At 36.2% G+C, this 18,148-nt stretch overlaps 1 protein-coding gene across 7 annotated transcripts in view; it reads right to left on the bottom strand.

Moving 5' to 3' along the window:
• The window catches only part of NFIB (nuclear factor I B), a 169,296-nt gene that overhangs the window by 26,188 nt on the left and 124,960 nt on the right, over positions 1-18,148 (bottom strand). For 3 of the 7 annotated variants that reach the window (XM_051768207.1, XM_051768210.1, XM_051768209.1), the window contains exons 7-9: positions 16,608-16,739; positions 14,089-14,273; positions 3,477-3,642 (exon numbers count right to left, since the gene is read on the bottom strand). In XM_051768207.1, the coding sequence (XP_051624167.1) occupies positions 3,477-3,642; positions 14,089-14,273; positions 16,608-16,739 (483 nt within the window). The remainder of the gene's footprint in view (positions 1-3,476; positions 3,643-14,088; positions 14,274-16,607; positions 16,740-18,148) is intronic. The other 4 variants (XM_051768208.1, XM_051768211.1, XM_051768212.1 and 1 more) reach the window with 2 other exon arrangements.

The following is an 18,148-nucleotide window of genomic DNA, read 5'->3' as shown; positions in this document are numbered from 1 at the left end:
AAGGAAGAACAAAACATATTGATAAAAATACCATCCTATCATAACTATTACCTTGTGCAGGTACAGTACAAATATGAGAGATCCAGAGTTATGATTTTGCATTATATAGGATGTGTCTGTGGTTTTTCTTTAGTCAAGAGGAAGCAAAAGAAAAACTGGACCAAATATAGGAGGGCATGTGTAAATTCCTATAAACTTCAATGGAAGCTGCATGTGTAAATTATAATGATGTCTCTTTTAAACAGTAGTTCCTCTGATTAATTTTTGTGAAGTGATGTCTTAAAATATTTATTTAAAGGAATCACAATTTTTATTTCCATTTTACCAATCTAAAGCACCTGTGAAATCACTGAAATTACAACGTTGAGAGAAAATATTAATATACACATTATCTTTACTGCTGTGAAGGCTCTGTTAAAAAAAAAAAACAAAACACCTACCAACCACAACTGTAAAAGAACAACAAAAATTAGAATAAAAAGTTTGGTTTACTTATGTAAATGAATCTTTACAGGCCTTTGAAAATGGGATGCAACCTGACTAGGATTTTCATAAGAAAGGAACTAATTCTTACTGTGCAATATTATAGTAAATAATCAACTCTCCCATTCATCAGGAAACAACTTTTTCCCATGGGAAAAATTTAAAGAAGTCTCTCGTTGTCTGCTACAGAAGATTGAAGAAATCCATTTCTGAGGAGAAAGAGAATGACAAGTGATGCTGGGATTAAGCTACAGGATATGAATACTTCACCTGTAGGACACATTCCTGTCTGGTCTCTGCCATTACCTGCTCGTGGTTTTTATTGGCACATATCTAGTTACTTAGGTGATCTTACTCCACTGCCCAGTGCAGAGATGTCCACACTGCAACTTGAACCAACTGGAAACTTGCTGACAAAATAGCAAAGACTTAGTAGCAAAACCACTGAAAATGGACAGACACATACAAGGATACCAGTGAGAAGCTAGATGGGAGTACTTACTGAACTGGCCTCTTAGTACTAAAGTCATACAGAAAATACAAGCAAGCAAAATGTATTAATTTTAAAAAAAAATTAAAAATGCTACATACAGTAAACAGGCTTCACCAAAAAACTGTCATAAAAATTAACAAGTTATTAGAAGGAAATTATGGTGGAGGCCACAGGGTTCTCCAAATATGATTAAAGCCTGCTGTTCTTTCTTATTCAAAACAATTCTGCTATTGCACTTCAGAATGAAAAGGAGTGCTAATCATTTAATTGCTATTTAATTCTCATCAGACTGAATAATCATGATAACTTGTTGGCCAAGCATAAGTTATATAAATATATATCAATATATATTTTCAACCAATCAATCAGTTATTGCAAATAAAAGTAAAACTGTGCCATAAAGTATATTCAGTGTTGATTTTCCCATTAAGTTAACATTAGCACTTTCTGAGATGGGTCTATTATGACTGATAATACAGTTTATATGTATTCATATACAAATAATTTAAATATCAGTAGGACACGATCCCTCATTTTTTGCTATTTTCTTCATCAACAAGCTACATTTCTTCATGTGCTTTGCTGTTACAGTAACAAACCAATTTCAAAGGGGTTTACTAGCAGATAGACTACTGCAATGCTCTGAAAATCATAACACCCTAAGCATGTAGCATTTATACACTATCTGGCACATTCAAATAAAATCTGCAAATAGGGATTTTTTTCTACTATTATCTATATGCTGCAATGACAAGAAGTTACTTGCAAACTGCTCAAGGAGGCTTTATTTCAAGTATCTAAGCCAAGGTGTTCTAAAGTTCAGTGGGAATGAGCTACCCAAGTTCCCATGAATCGCACAACAAACTGAGAGATTATTTAACTGGAAAATATAGTCCTAACCATTCCCTTAGTAGTAGGACAATGAACAGACTAGGTATGCTTTCCTGTAATGTTGAAAATTAAGATCAGATTACCAGACAACATCCCAACACAGTCCCGGCACTGTGTGTGCTCTTTTGGCCATCTGTATCAGAAACCCTGACTTCATCTGACACAGATATGTAGGTCAAGCAAGATCATGACAAATAGCAAAGAGAATGAAACCATCAATACTTGAAACTACACATGAACTCAGTGTTCTCAGTTTTCTGTTCTGGTCCAAATGTTTAGAGCAACAGTTTCTTCTTTGCTGCTAAAACTAACTCTTCTTAAAAGGTGCAAGAACTGTACCACAAACCACCAGTGGGGCTACAGATACACTCTACCTATACTGAAAAAACAGCTGAAATGCTTCCAGAAAACTATCCATATAATTATTTGTTTATACTTAAACAGTAGTTTGTCCAAACATTTTATCCTTTCATAATAAACATAAATTCTTAACCTCTCTTTTCTCTTTTACATCTTGACCACTCCTATGCGCAACTCTCACATCTGCTTCATATTCTAATGAAAAGATTTCAAGGAGTGTGACACTTGAAAGGCATACAGTTTATGGTCTCCATTAATGACAGACCAAAAATTATCATCTGGATTTGCAGTTCAAATATCAAATAGGTCTAGAAAAAATAATCTTAATGTAACAGACCCTAAAGAGTCTATTTTTAGACTAGTAAATTTTTTTTCCAAAGTGTATATGGAAGCGTCTAAAAATCTTCACCACTCTGATAAACAACGGCACCACTGGCCATCTCAAGTCCCAGTAAAAATTCAAATACAACAGAAATGCAGAACATAGTAAAAATGCAACATTTTGCACAACTAAACATGAGTATCTGGAAGAGATTAGCCTAGATATGGTAACACCTTTGCTCCTATTTCCAAAAGCGCAATTCCATTGAAGATAATAGGATAAATAACATGGTCCTATATGTAATAAAGAGCTTAAAATATTGAAGATGAAGTTTGTTATTTTGTATTAAGAAAACCCCACCAAAAAAACAACAACCACAAACAGTGGGTCTACCATCCTTTGCAGCAATGAGAAGAAATTTTCTTTTGCCACAGCAGTTGTTTCTGGTAAAAATGACACAACCTATATTAACATGCAATTGTCATAGCTCGGATTCACTATGTGTTGCAAACAGGCTTGATTTCTGTAGGAAAGTTCATTGAGAAGCAAATTATCCAATCTCTGTTTGTAATTCCATCTGTGGGTCATTGTAAAACCTGGTTGTCTTGGTGTGCTTCTCAGTGTCTTAACAATGTCCGCCTCAGATGAACAAACACATTTTCTTTTCCTTGAACAGTGGTCAAATATGCAGGCTTTTCCCTTTCATTTTAGTTGTCATGTCACAAACTTTGGTTCATGTAACATGATCCACTCACTGGCTGAAATTTGCAGAGGAAAAGCTTTGCAGTCAGATCACATTTGCTCTCCATGTAAAATGATGAGCACCCACTTGGTCAAATAGTAGGAAAAGGCGCCTTTTTCTGGCCTCAATTTGAAATCATATCGAATCTTCGATGGACATTTTTTGTTTCCTAAAGAAATACTTACTGGTTGCTGTAGGTGAAGATGCCTCACCTTCAGTGGATGTAGTGATGGGTTTAGTATCTGTCATGGTCAGGGTCACAGGTCGCACCGCACTGTGATGGGGAGAGGGTGCCAAAACTGGAGTAAAATGGCCAGGCACTTTCCCTACTACTTGACCACTGCTGTTATGCTACAAAACAAAACCAAAAGAATGCCTTGTGAAACATATACATTGCATTTAAGGAACCTACCTATCTTAGGGTTTTCCAAAATGCCCATGGTTGTAGTACCTGCATTTTGGAATGTGCTGTTATAGCATTGCCATGAATTTCTAGGAGATATTTGTCATCAGGCAGGTCTCTTCTCTCATAGGTAGTACATGCTTAAGTGGCAGTACTTTTTGGTAAGCTTTCTTTCTGTTTGGGTGCAACATGTGTCAGATAGTTTCAAAATATATTTGCTGTTCATGCAGTGTCTGTGAACAAAAATCCTATCATAGCAGGAGTAAACTGACCAGGCAGAGGCCGTAATGTATGAAGTATTAAGAGCAAATGACTGATGTGAAACCTCTGTTTTCACATGCCATACTACTCTGGCTTGGAGGATAATCAAGACTTGACCACAGCTGTCCAGAGAGATTACTCATACTGGAAGGCTAACTAATAATTCACATGCTTGGGAATTTGGATTTGGATACAATGCACTATAACGCACACATCATAACATCTGGCCAAAAGCCACTTACCAAAAACACAGAAGTGTTTCATAACGGGAACTTTGCAAGTCAAGAGCATAATAAGTAAGAACGCTTCTTCCATAGATACAAGAGGCAGTCTGTGTATGGCCTTATGGTGCAGGTCATAAGGTATTATGCTACTTTATATGTATAGGCATATGTGAAATTGGCAAAGTTGACTGGTAAATGTATATGTTTATCCAGTGCTTAAACACGCCTTAAACATTCTCTATGACTGCAAATACTCCAAAGGTAAATAACTTGCAATAAAATCAGCTAGTAGTAAATAGTTTTTTCAGTGGTAACTGATAACTTCTGTCTTAAACTGATTGTGTACTATACGAGTCATAAGTATTTTAAAAAAAGCCATACAAATTATGAAATACTGGAAATCTTTTTATCAGAAGGATCTTGTCATATTTAAGATAACTTAAAGACATGGACTGATAAAAGACCCAATTCAACTCATTCAAGGAAAGGTTAAAAGAGGTAAGCATGATTTTGCTAATGAAATAATAATCACATTCAGACAATTACTGCAAGTATGTGAGGAGTATAAACACATAGAAGAGGAAGGAATTATTTGGAAAATACAGGAAATACATACTCGGGGTAATGGAATGAAATCGAGAAGGAGGAAATTTAAAACTAATAGCAGGAGAAACGTCCTGGCAGTATGATCTACTAGACTTTGCAAATGCACCCAAGGGAGAGTCGGAGAGTCTTGTTTAGGACACCTAAAACTAAGCAGCAAACACTAGAAAATATAAGTGCAAATGGAAACCAATCTGGTGTCCGCAGGAACATTGAGCAGTTAGCAGACTATTTCCCTCCCTAAAATCGCAAGCCTTACAATGAAAAATAAGAGTAAAAATGCACATTAAATGGCCAACAACCTATCCCTCTAAATGAGAAAAAGTCACTTCCTAAACATAACTCTTGTCAGTAAGATCTGCTTGCTATGTTGGAATGAATTTTCACTATGCTTCTAGGAATTCTGCTGCAGAGGCAAGCCCTCTCTCCTGTCCTGGCAGCCCAGCTGTCCACACAGCCTGCTGGAGGGAATACCACGTCTCAGTTGCATCTGGTAGCTCCTAGGTGGAATCACTGACCCGCGGCCACAGAGCTACCTTAGGAGCCTTATCTTATGTGGTGTGCTAACATCACAAAAACAGTTGAGAATTCCTTACAAAATCATCAATTTTTATTAAAACCTAAGAAAGCAGATTTCACGGAGCATGTATGGATTGAAAAAGGCAGTATCGTCAGCTTAAAAAAGCAGCTGTCTCTAAAGACAGGCTTGAATAAATGAGAATAAATTAGAAGGACAGAGCAGGAGCCCAGGATGATTACAGCATTATATTGTCCCATAGTGATCCCAGTCAACAGGAATCCAGTGGCTCACATGGAGTCCAGCTTAGGCTTTATTTATATTGCCCAAATGAGCAGACTCTTTCCTTGTTCATTGTTAAGACAAAGATTATATTTATATCTCATTCTCTTGTAAACCATGTTTTCCCCTGTGCAATACACAACAGCAGTGCAATACACAACAGCAGTGCAATACATCACATGCTTCATCCAAATAGAGGGTGAAATCCTGTCCTTGTTGACAACCATGGAGTTGTCACTAGTGATTTTAGCAAATGCAGTTTGTGACTCCCCGCACACATTTCTTTTCTTTTTTTGTTTTCCCCAATTTCTTCTTAAATGGTAGGTATGTCTCACATATGAAACTGAGTGCAGATGCAATCCAATGAAACTGATATCTACTAGACACAAAAATAAAACCTCTAAAGTAAGAAAATGTTACTTCGGTAAGTTTAATTCTCATGGTTCCAAGATTTCAGATTCTGCATATTAGATTTCAAATGCAACATCAATCCAGTTATCTATCTCTTAAAAATGTTATTGCATATTGTCACATTTCCCCAAATATATTCTGACTGTCATATATGATTTATTCTGTTTTTATTTTTGTAATCTCTAATGGCTATTATTCTCCTTTTTCCAGTACTTTACCTGTGTTTTCACATTTATAACAGAATAGTCGTTTTAAATTTTTGCAATAATGTCTAATAGTGTATATTGTTCAGGTATTGCACAGCAAAAAGGATAACACAAGAAAGGATAAGTTCATACTATGTCTAAAAACCTAACTTCTTCTCTCATACTGAAAGTTTCCTGTATTTAAATTTAACTAACCAGAGCTGTAGCTAAGCACATACCTAGTGGAACTTTTATAAATATAATTCTTCTTCATAGAAAATGGTGCATATGAAATTCTCTTAAAACATCACTGTTTTTCCTAAGTATTCTGCATTTGAAAGTAAGTTTATGAAAAGAACTCTGATGCTCTCCCAAATTCTGTTACAGGAATGTCACTCATAAGAAGCCTTCACGAAACATCCATACTTGCCTTTCTTACAGTGAACAACAGTGTAGAGTTAACCAAGCTGATATTTAAGTTATCATAATTAGTTTGCAGCTTAAGATCATGAAAGTAGTCCTAATAAGCAGATCACATAATTGTCTCAGAGTCATTGCTTTGGCCTGTCTTCAGAATTGATGCTGATACTGCTGCATCGGTTTATTTTCAATTCACACTTCTATGATTATCTTTGGAAACACAAAACTAAAAGCTTTTGAAATAAAGGTCTAGATCCTGGGCTGTGGTAGTTGATAGCAGCAGAAGCTCATGAACATTGACTCTCTCGGATGTCTCAAGTCCTCTGACCTGCTTTAAGTTTTTAGTCTATTTGGACAGTATCTGCGTGAATTACAAGTACAAATATTTACAGCACATCATTTAATACAAATTAATTTTGTCCTTAGATCAAATAAGTTCTAAGTTCTAGTTCCAGATTTCCCTGAAGAGATTCTTACAGACAACTGCATTACAGGTGAAAAATCAACTGTTACTATCAAATAGGGCCTCAATATGTCTTTGTGATGGATTCACAGAGAGATGATGCCTGAGGCATAAACCTCCAGCAAATTCCATGAAGGCAGCTGTGTTAGGTAAACAAGATGTGCATTTGAAAATTGGAGAGGAAAAGAAGCAAACACAATGAAGGTCTGGCAAATTTAACCCTGATTTATGCAGTTATACATTTTTCTACTGTTGGATTAGAGGCTAAATTTATTTTTAGATGTGTTATATTTTCCAGCTTTTTAATTCCACACTATCTTGAATTGCCACAGTTTAATTCATTCATGTGCCCAAAGCCACAGATGAGTTGTATTTGTTGTCGTAGTTGTAACATAACTCAGAATATCAGACTGTTCCTATCTGATGGTGTGCATTGTACACACTTTCAGTCAATCCTCAGGTCTAAGGATATATATTCTGTTTAAATATATGCCCAAATATCAGCACATTTACCCTTACATATTCAGTTACATTTCAGGACAGTGTTTTGTCATATAGATCACTATTTCTAGTGTTACAAAAGTCTTTCTAATGCCATAGTGAAATATCAACCACTAACATCTACAGATGAGATATCCAAACATAACAGAAATTTGACATACCTATTAAACAACTCACATAAAGTATTTATTACTCAAAATTTCAAATATATTTGATGTCTAAATCTGCACATTTTTTTAACAAAATAATTGTAATTATAATTTCAAAATCCAAATAAAATAAATCAAATTTTCCTTTGAATCTTAAATACATAGCATCTTCAAATAAATAATTAAGAAAGGCCAGAAATCATCTTAATCTGTGCATGTCCTAGATATATATTATATACCATCTAATTACTACACTTGAAGAATAATATATTTGCAACTCAAAACACAGGTTTTTAATAGAAATTCTGTGTTTCACAAGAAGGTTACCTTATTATAACCAGGTGATCAACTGGATGCAGTGTATTTAGAAATAATGTCACACATTTCCTCTCAACAATTCCACTCACTTGTAATGACAAAGTTCAGATGCTATGCTGGACAGTATCACTACAAAACCCTATAACAGTGTAGTTTTGAGACCACTGATTGAATTAATTTTGTTGATGAAGTTATAGAAAATCCAGTCCATTTTGGTCCCCTGCTCACATAACAAGTATCTTACTTTCACATTTGTCTACTAGACACATGTGTAAACCTGGAGATCATAGTTCATAGATCATACTATGAGATCATCATAAGTTCTGTCTGTGAGCCCATGTCCTTGTGCTCTGTGGTATCCACAGAGGGTGACTGATGTTTCAGAAAATCTACAAGTAAAAGAAACTAGAAGTAGTAACTTTCATTTTTCTAACTCTCCTCCTCTCCCTTTTGCCTAGGGCACCCTAATGCTAAATCACCTGCAAAAATCCAATGGCCATGTTATTATTCCAACAGAGACAGCTCACTGGTACAGCAGGCAGTTTCATGTGTGGAATTCATATACACAAGTTACCTATCTGAGTAATAATAATAATAATGCCTTTGAGACTCTGCTAAACATAAGGGAATGGCATTATTAGAGTACCACCAGTGAGACTGTAGAAGGTATTTTAGGGCAGTCGCCCTCAGGTTGAACCTAGTGGGTAACAGAAAGCATTTGGTTAAAATGAAGCAAGACTATACAGATTTCCTTTCTGCTACTGAACACTATGATAGCAACAGAAATGTACTTTGCCTTTTTATAGTGCCCCTTACCACTTTTCATAAGGATGAATCTCCCTAGTTTCTGTACCAGGAATCTGAATAACTCATTGCAACAGCACATCTTACACAGACCTCTCTCTGAGATGCCACACAAAAGCTTCATCCGGTGTGACATGCAGCTACCTGTCTACTTGAGGAATTAGCTTTAGAAAAAAACATGTTGTTGCCAGTTCTTGGCTGACAACATCCCTTCTGTACTACTTTCTATAAGAAATCAAGGTGCTAACTTTGTTCTATAAAGCTCTTAGTCTCATCCATTTGAGAAAACCTTGATGAAACGCTGCTGAAACTGACAGCAACCACACAGTTTCGGCAATCCAGGTTCAGACATGGATGCCATAAGATATTCTAGAGTCCTCCATCTTGAAGCACAATTTTACGGAGCTCATAAAAACCTGGGTTATTTGTCAAGAGGTAGAGCACAAGGAAATAACCAACTTTCCTCATAATTTGCCTTAACAACAGGGTAAGTTTGTGTGACAGAAGCATGGGAAAGGAAATCCCTTTGTAGATAAATGTTCAAAAGATATCTTTATGTTACATGCTATTTCATGCACTCTGGAGACTTATACCCATGCATTTAGTGCAGACTACACAAAGTAATCAGTTACAATTGCAATTAATCTTAAAATGCCTTGCTGATAGATAGCACTAAGCTAGGACTCTTTTGCTCTCTGCCGTCAAATCACAATTAAAAACTGCACATTGCTTTCCTTAATCTTCAATAATTTCTTAAAAATTACAAGAAAGGATTTGCCCAAGAAGCTGGAAATTATTAAATGTCAACAAATAAAGGTGCTAGCTATACCAAAGAAACCACATGCACACAACATTGCTTTTCTTGGCTTATTCTGCTAGTACTTTCCCAAGAACAAACAGGAAACCCTTTGACCAGCCCAAACAGAGCCTCATAAGATTCCCTTCTCAATGCTAAATGACTGTAGTTATTGTATTGAAGAACGACAAAGCATCTGCCTGATGTTCTTGAAGAGTGTGCATGTCTGTCATTGAATAGAAACTTGAATATCCCAATCAATTATGAGAGGAAAATAAGTGGCTTCCAGAAGCAAGTCTTCTCAAGCACTTCAGATATTTCTATCTTCATAAAAAGATAAAACCAACAAAAAAATAAAGCTGCAAACTAGACCACATTGCAACAAAGTACATTTTATCAGGCTCACGAATTTTAGTCAACATACAGTTAGCAGTTCACTCAGACACCACATATGTAAGGCATTTATTGTAAGAGAAAAAGGGTCCAATATTTAACTCCTCCAAACTGGAGTCAATTTTTGCCATATCACTGAAAACTGCATATGTCATCAAAAATATCACAATATTTGATCTAAGGTTACATGTAGATTTTGCCCTTCAAATCCATACTCAAACATCTTGAAAGATTTTCTACTTCTGTTTGCTTGGTTCAGTCAGAAAAAAAATTTTCACTGATTGAAGGATATTCCTCAGAGGAATTCACCTCAGCTGTTTGCTTTACCATTGTTTCCTTCATCACACTTGCTGATCCTTCTTCTGTGATTCACCACACCTTAACCAGGAAATTTTTCTATTTAATTCAACAGTGCACTAAGTTTGGAACTTTTGGGTTTGTTTTCAGCCACACAAGTGGTGGTGTACTTGATTTGTTCAGGGTCATTAGAAGCCTGACTTTGATACTATAAAGTGGTTCATATGCTCTTGAGTATTAATACATTTCAAGTGTGCACAGTGCATATTTATGTGCATGTGTGCATGCACACATTACGCAGACACAGAGGTAATATTTTCTAGGATTAAAAGATTCACCCATCTAGAATGATTCAAAAAGGTAACACGTGCTTGAAATTTGTGGTAGATTTGAAAACTTCAACACACTGTAGATGGATAAACACCGTAGGCGGATTAGACACATATCAATAAATTAGTTTTTGATGAAACTTACAGTAACTAGTACCAGTTGGAGATACCCGCACCCCATCATAATACAGATACACACTCACACATACAGTCTTAACTAGTAACATGAATGCCTAGTTAAGAAGAAAAGCTTTGAAATAAGTATAATAAAAAGGGCTCAGCTGAAATTCTTACTCAGTGGAAAGTGCAGCAGTTCTCATAACCTTGAGAACTTTTCAGACTACTAGTTGAAGACAAGTCCAGCTCTATAGCTAACAAGGTTCATTTCTGTTCAGTACATTTGTTTGTTTATTCTCCAGATTGAGCAGGCGATAAAAAGCAGATATTCATGAAACCGACAGCCACAGCTCTCTTTTGTTTAGAATCATCCATTGTTGAATCATTTTTCACTGCAGCCAAAGGGCCTGTTTGAACTTCCTGACTGTTCATCACACATAATTTAGAGTATTTGACATTATGTCAAGAAAATTGCCCACTGCTTCCCACCATGGAAACTTATGGGAGCTCTATATCTTTAAACTAATTTTACTTAAAGTATTCCATTGAACAGCCTGACTGCCTCACTATAATCAGTGCAGCAGGAATGTAATTAATCTCAAAATTGCTGTGGGGATACAAGGCATCTCAGTTGCCTGTCGTAACAATCTAAATTAGCGTATTACTGAAAGATGTTGGGGAGGAACAGTTCATTTTAGGTAAATGCTGTCAGGGTATCCATCCTTTCTATTTCTACAGATGAAATTAAAATGATCATCAGAGTTCTCCTTTTGAAATCCAAATGAGTATGTTTTGAGGTGGGAAAGTATAATTAAATTTGATGTATTCCTACATTATTACTAAATTTGACCTGTATTCCTACAGATGCAGTTTTGAATTTTATAATAATTAAATTTGTCTAAACAAAAATTCATGTTTTATTTAGAAAAGAAAAACTGGTTTGGCTCAAAGCATGCCATTGTATCAGAACAATTCCCTTTTGTCACTGAAACTTCGCAGACGGTTGCTTCTTTTCCTAAGCAAAAAATTAATCCTGCTGTTTTTACTCTTTGCACAGTCAAACTTCAAGTGTTCTCTTTAGGGATATTTTGACTAGGCATGCAACTACTCCAATGTACAGCAAATATCAGAGGTGAACTCTAAAGAATTAAATTTTAAAAATATTCTACTAATAATTGTGATTAATGATAATAAAATTTTGTGAATAGCTGATGCAGATGCCTGAAATTGCATACTTGTTCCTTCTTCTCAGGAACTAAATCAAACATCAAATGAAATTAAAAAATTGCCCTAATATAAAGGCTATGAAAGCTGATGAAAGTGTTAAATTTACACCAGTTAGGCCTGTTATTCCCTACGATACCAGGATACAAGCACATGAAGTGTTTTCAGATTGTTAATACTCTGAAAAAAATCAGCAGGGTAAAATTTTATCTTTTAAGGTCTAAAGATTATTCTTTCAACCAGAGGTAAGAAAAGAGAGTTGGGCAAAAAATTGAAGGTGTAACTCCTGCTAAGTTAATATACTCCCTGATGTTAAAATCATAAGACAGCACATTTTTCAACTGTCTGAAAGAAAGTAAGATGCTTCATTTATATGTTGGGGTTTTTTTCAGTAATGATCCAAAGCAGAACATGAAACAATCCAGAGAGATTATCACCTAATCTGCTCTTTTAACATATATAAGAAATCAAAATGTAAGTAAAACAAGCACTGAATAATTAAAGAAATGCATAACAGTAAGGGCCTGATTTAATTTGCATAATTTTTCCCCTAATAGTGCCTAATTAAGACATCAGTTTAAAAAAAAAAATCCAACAGAACTCTGAGATTTTCTGCACTGAATTAACGCTAAGGACTTTTAATGGGTGTCTTAATTAGACTTTGTTATTCATGGAAATTTTACACAAATTAAAATCAGGTCCTGCATGCAACATTCCCAGCTGAGTCTCAGAAAAAGCACTATATGGGACTGAAAGACTTTTAATCCACGTGCAATTTGTATTCTAAAATCGACATACTTCATGATCACTTTTTGGTTTAATTTGCATTAATATTGTAACTAACAAAAATCACATAGTTAGGATTTCTCTGTTCAAAGAAAATTTTAGTTTTTTGGACCCACTGTTTTTTTGTTGGTTGTTTTTTTTTTTCAACTAAACATATAGAAAGTCATGCAGCTGGACCAGGGAATTAGCCCATGGGGACAATAGCCACCACGACCTTCTGCACAGCTCAAAGGGTCTGTATCTCTTATTCAACATAGGAAGTTTGATTCAGTCTCAAGTTCTATTGCTGTTGTGTCCAAAATGAATGCTGAAAGGCCTGTCATTATTGATGAAAAACAAAACAAATGAAGCAAACAAACAAAGCCCAAAACAAAATGCTGTCATAGCAACCCCTTCATCCCTGATAAGACAGTCCTTCCAAAGGAAACCAACTCTTAGGAGCAGAAAAACCTGACCATTGTCTCTTCAGTTTACATTCCCAAGGCTCTTCCAAAAAACATGCTAAAGCACAAGCAACAGGGCTCCATAAGAGCCTTTCAGGCAAGGCATCAAAAATAAATAACACTCTGAGCAGCAAAGATTACATTACACTGACATTGGAAATATTCCAGGTATTGACAGACCAAGTCTCAACTGCAGTTTATCCTATAGTGCAGATCACATGCTAACGCTGCGTGCTGGTGCTGTCATGGAAAGCAGTTCTGCACACAATCCTTCACAAATTACTTCACTAATGAAAAACATGTTAATTTTCTATATCAGACACAAGTCTGAATAACTGAAGCTGCCAGCAACGCATCTGCTACTGCATGTTTTCTACAAAAGGAAGGAAAAAAGAATTTGTGGGTCACTGCTGTGCTCACTCCAAAGAAATTTCACGTGCCTATGGAACCAGGCTAGCATTACCTTGGCAGAGCTGATTTTCATTGCCAGCTTATAAAATACACCATGATATGTGTGTGCTTGGACATATGTATGTTTCAGCACACTCCTTGCTGCATCCTGCAGGAACTTTGCCTCTGGTGGCCCTGCATGAACACAGGCACCAAGCCTGCAGGAGGGGTGCAAGACCAGGACTGCTCTGTTACTGCTGCCAGGTTGTTCAGTCAATTAACTATTTTTCTTATGCTTGACAGAGCAAGTGGATATGATTACCCTGTACCCTTTATTCAACCATGATGAACAGAAAAAGCTGTATCGCTCATATATCATCTTCCAGATTTCTCTGAGACCAGAAATGGAGAGATACCAGCCTAGATGCCCTGGAATTCCTCACAGGATTTGTTTTGGAGAGTTCGCCTCTTGTTACAGTACCTGGCTAGTCTGCGGGCTGGACGGGTCGTAAGAAGGTACATAATTCTTCAGAGTATCCTGAGGATTCAGGTGGGGAGGATATCTGATCGTTGGATGAGAGAAGTAGCTAGATGGGGCAGGAGGGAGAATAGCTTGTGCTGGAAATGGCAATGGTGAAGGTGGAGGTGGAGTTCTAGTTGAGATGACTGGAGAAGATAAAATAAAATTAAAATTACTTCGCATCTTGTTTCTTCTAAAATTCTTCACCTCTGTGTCACAGTAAGAAAAATAAAAAGTCAGTTATAAATCAATACACTGCACTCCTGTTTCATGGCATTTTTATAAAAAATCATACAATTCCTCCCCTTATATCCTCCCAGGAAATGGAAAGTGCAACTGTTTCAAATTTGTAAATACTGTATCTTGTTTTGGGTTTATGAGTTATGCCATCATATTTTTTCCCTTTTTTTTTCTTTAAATAGTTATGGTTCTTCAGCATGAAAAGGCATTTCAATTGCACAGTTTTATCATCTGGAGCCCAAATAAAGAAATCAAATACTTGCTTAATATATAAACCCCACACTTTTATTCAAAGCACTCCAACACTGAGGAAAGTAACCAAGCCCCAAAAAACAGTTAGTGATTCCACACTGTATTGCACTCTATCTGCCTCATCTGAGGACGGGGGAAAATATCTACTTAGCAATATTGCTACGAATATTTGCTGACCTTTATGAAAAACCTAATGAACATCCAACTTCAGATCCTGGAAACCAATCCATCTAATAAAATTATCTCTGACAAACAAAAAAGTATCTACACTTTTTTTTTTCTTTGTATGCTCTTTCTTTCCATCCCCTACAAACATATACTTCTCCAGCTATAAAGTGTGTGCAGTGTCTAAACAACTGGCATTGTTTTCATAGTGAAAGGAATGTACAGCACGTCTTTCTGCCGCCCAGTTGTTGGTCTAGAAGTGAACTGCACAAGAACACAGTTTCCACCCTTACTACACACCAAGAGAGCATCTACTTGGTGTATTAAAAAAGAGGTACTAAGTTCAATAGAAGTGGAGAAAAGACGTTTTCATTTTCATCAGCAGAAAAGTGCAAAATCGCGTCTGTATAAGCAAGGTTTTTTATAAACTGCTCATGGTTCTTTACTGTATCAACACAAGGTGCTTTTCTGGACCACCTTTCACATCTCTGGTTTTTTCAGCTTAATTTTTAAAGCTGAAATAGCTGGTTTTTGGGTGCTGCTCACTGACATAATAGAACAGCCTACAAAAATAAAAATAAGTTTACTATCAAGTAAATAGCTCACCTGCAAATTAGGTTATGACTCAAGTATGTATATTTGAAAATTATACTCTAAAGTAAATATAAAGATATACACATAAGTATAGGATCAAAAATAATTTCTTTGGGGCAGACTCATTTTAAACATAGCCCCACCAAATTCAGTGTAAATATAAAATCCTATTTACTGCTCTGGCATGTCGCAGCTGTGCAAAACAAACACAAATGTGCAGAAATCTATACCTTCCATTTCCCCCATCATCTCTGACGTGCTTGAGTATTTGCTGGTAGTGGAAACCTTACAGGGACCAGAATGAGCACAGGCCCATTTTCATAAAACAAAATAAGTGGACATTAAGGGGAAAATAGTCTTTATACGTTAATTGAATGATGGGAACTAGAAATCATGGAGAAATCATAAAACAGAAACTTCTCAAAGTAGAACTGCATGTGAAAGAAAAGAAGAAAGTTTTCAAATCTGTTTTACTCCCCTAGTCATCCAGTTCCACTCAAAAAATTAAACCCTTAATATTCAGTTTATAAAGAGACATGATGAGATGCTGAGGGGACACTTCTGAGGACCACATTCTCAACTGAAAAATCAGGGTCAGTCTCACCTCTAAAGTTAAACAGACCATGATGCTGCAATTTCCCTGTAGTTACTGATAAAGTCTCAAGACAACATGCATTCTGTCATATTACAAGTATACAAGTATCTCCTTCACACTTTAAGTGAAGTTTTACTGTGGACTTACTGTGGATTCCAGAAAACAGGTGTTGAAAAATACTTATCAGGACTCTATGTCTAAGCATTCAAAAGATGCACTGGTATTTATTTCATTGTGTGATAGAGAACATGGTTGTGACTTCTCTCATGTATTAAACAACTGGAAGCCATTGGTATTTATATACAACATAGTCCTAATAACAAAAATAAAAGAGGGATTTAGGTGAAAGGAAGAAATACAGAGAGGGTTTTCCTCTGTCAGTTTCTTCATGCAGTATACAGTTTATTTTATTCACTGGTTAATCCTAAATCCTTTTAAGTAACTTCCAGCAGTCAGATTACCTGAACAGTTTAATGAACACTCCTGCAAGGATGTCATAACCTTTTCCATTTTTACTCTCAATCAGTGTTATAAATGGTATTAGGTCTCTAAGAAAGTCTGCAAAAATGCATCACAACCTAATTATAGGAAAGAAGAACAGGGAGGTTTTTTCTTCCTCCTGCATAACCCTCACCACTGTGTGCAACTCCTGGGATTCCTGGGTGGTGATGCTGGGGAAAAGTGCTCAATCTTGGTGATGAATCCTGGGGAGAAGTAGGACTAAACAAAGGCTTTTCAGGTTTCTTCATTGTAGGAGAAGACATATCTGTAACAGAAAAACAACAGAAGGGTGACATTAGCTTAGAAGCCTGTCTCAGGACACATCATTTTGTAAACTGAAGGTATTTCTTTTCACTGTTCGTGCATAAATATCATTTGGTGACCCAACTCCCCTATGACAAATAAACTAATTTTAAACTATTGCTTTCAAACTTGAGAATTATAATAATCCCATAACTGGTTTTTGTCCTGAAAAACAGAAACTACATTCCTTTCATACCAGACAAGTCAAACAGTGAAGAAACTTTGCTAGACACTTCTCAGCTCCCCAGAACATCACCAAATCATCTGTTCCTTCAACAGCCACTTAATTTTATTGCATTTTTTAATGGAACACCTACACTCAGGTGTGTAGGATAACTGCCATACATATGTCAGTTTATGGTTTTCATTATTGTGTTATTTCAAAACTTATCCCTTACCCTTCCCAAAACCATAGTGAAACAATGTAACCTCCCTAAGAACAAAGGATGCTTTTAAATTCTCTATCTCACATTTTCCATATCTGAAGAAAGTCCTTCCCACTTCTTCCTTCCAGTTTCCCTATCAGCAAAAACATCTCTTTAGAGTTAACTATGTGAAGATAACACACTAGCAGGGACAAATGTATGATTTCTACCATGCAAGTTCACTGATATTTCATAGAGCTGTATTCTGAATTACTGTATTCTTTCTAAAAGTTTAAATTAATTAAACAACATTTGTTGGACTTTGCACCAAATTATTTCAAATATTTTTATAGGACACACATCAATACTGCATTTGGGTTCCATTTCAAATCAATGGTACTAACTCACGTTTAAAGAAAACGTAAGTTCTTAAGCACTTTACTGGACAGGAGCCACTTTGCAGCTGATTTTCCTACATGGACCATGTAGCTTTAAATGGATTTTTGATAATTTTAATATCGTACACTGGTACACTGGTACACTGTATTTTACTATTCTGGGACACATGTAATCACCTCAGAAGTCATAGACAGGCCTGCAAAATGTGAATGTCTTATTGAAACCAAATTGGAGCAATACTTTCTGAACTGGATAAACATTAAGAGTGGGTTTTCACCCTAAAAATAATACTTAGAGCAGGACCCATGAAACCGAGGCTCCACTTCTCTGCTCTGTCCCATCCTGCTGCCAAGCCCTGTATAGACACGAGCACCAGACCCCGAGCAGACTCTGGCTGTAAACCTCCATCAATCCCCCTGCAACTCCTGCAGTCCTCTTTGGCCCTGACAACTAAGTCTTGTGATTGCCTGGATACCCTGCAAAGTTCACATCTTCAAGAATGCTGTTGCAAAAGGATTCAGTTCAGCAAAACCTTCAGTAAGAACAAAGAACTGCTTACAACAGAGCAATTCAGCAATCATTCTGTTTTAACAGATGTCAAAGGTTG

This window comes from Manacus candei, unplaced genomic scaffold (assembly GCF_025592945.1).
Source record: "Manacus candei isolate 608988 ecotype Guabito, Panama unplaced genomic scaffold, ASM2559294v1 h1tg000093l, whole genome shotgun sequence".
Lineage (NCBI taxonomy): Eukaryota > Metazoa > Chordata > Aves > Passeriformes > Pipridae > Manacus > Manacus candei.
Note: the sequence above shows the minus strand (reverse complement) of the source record. Positions and strands in the feature narration are given on the sequence as shown.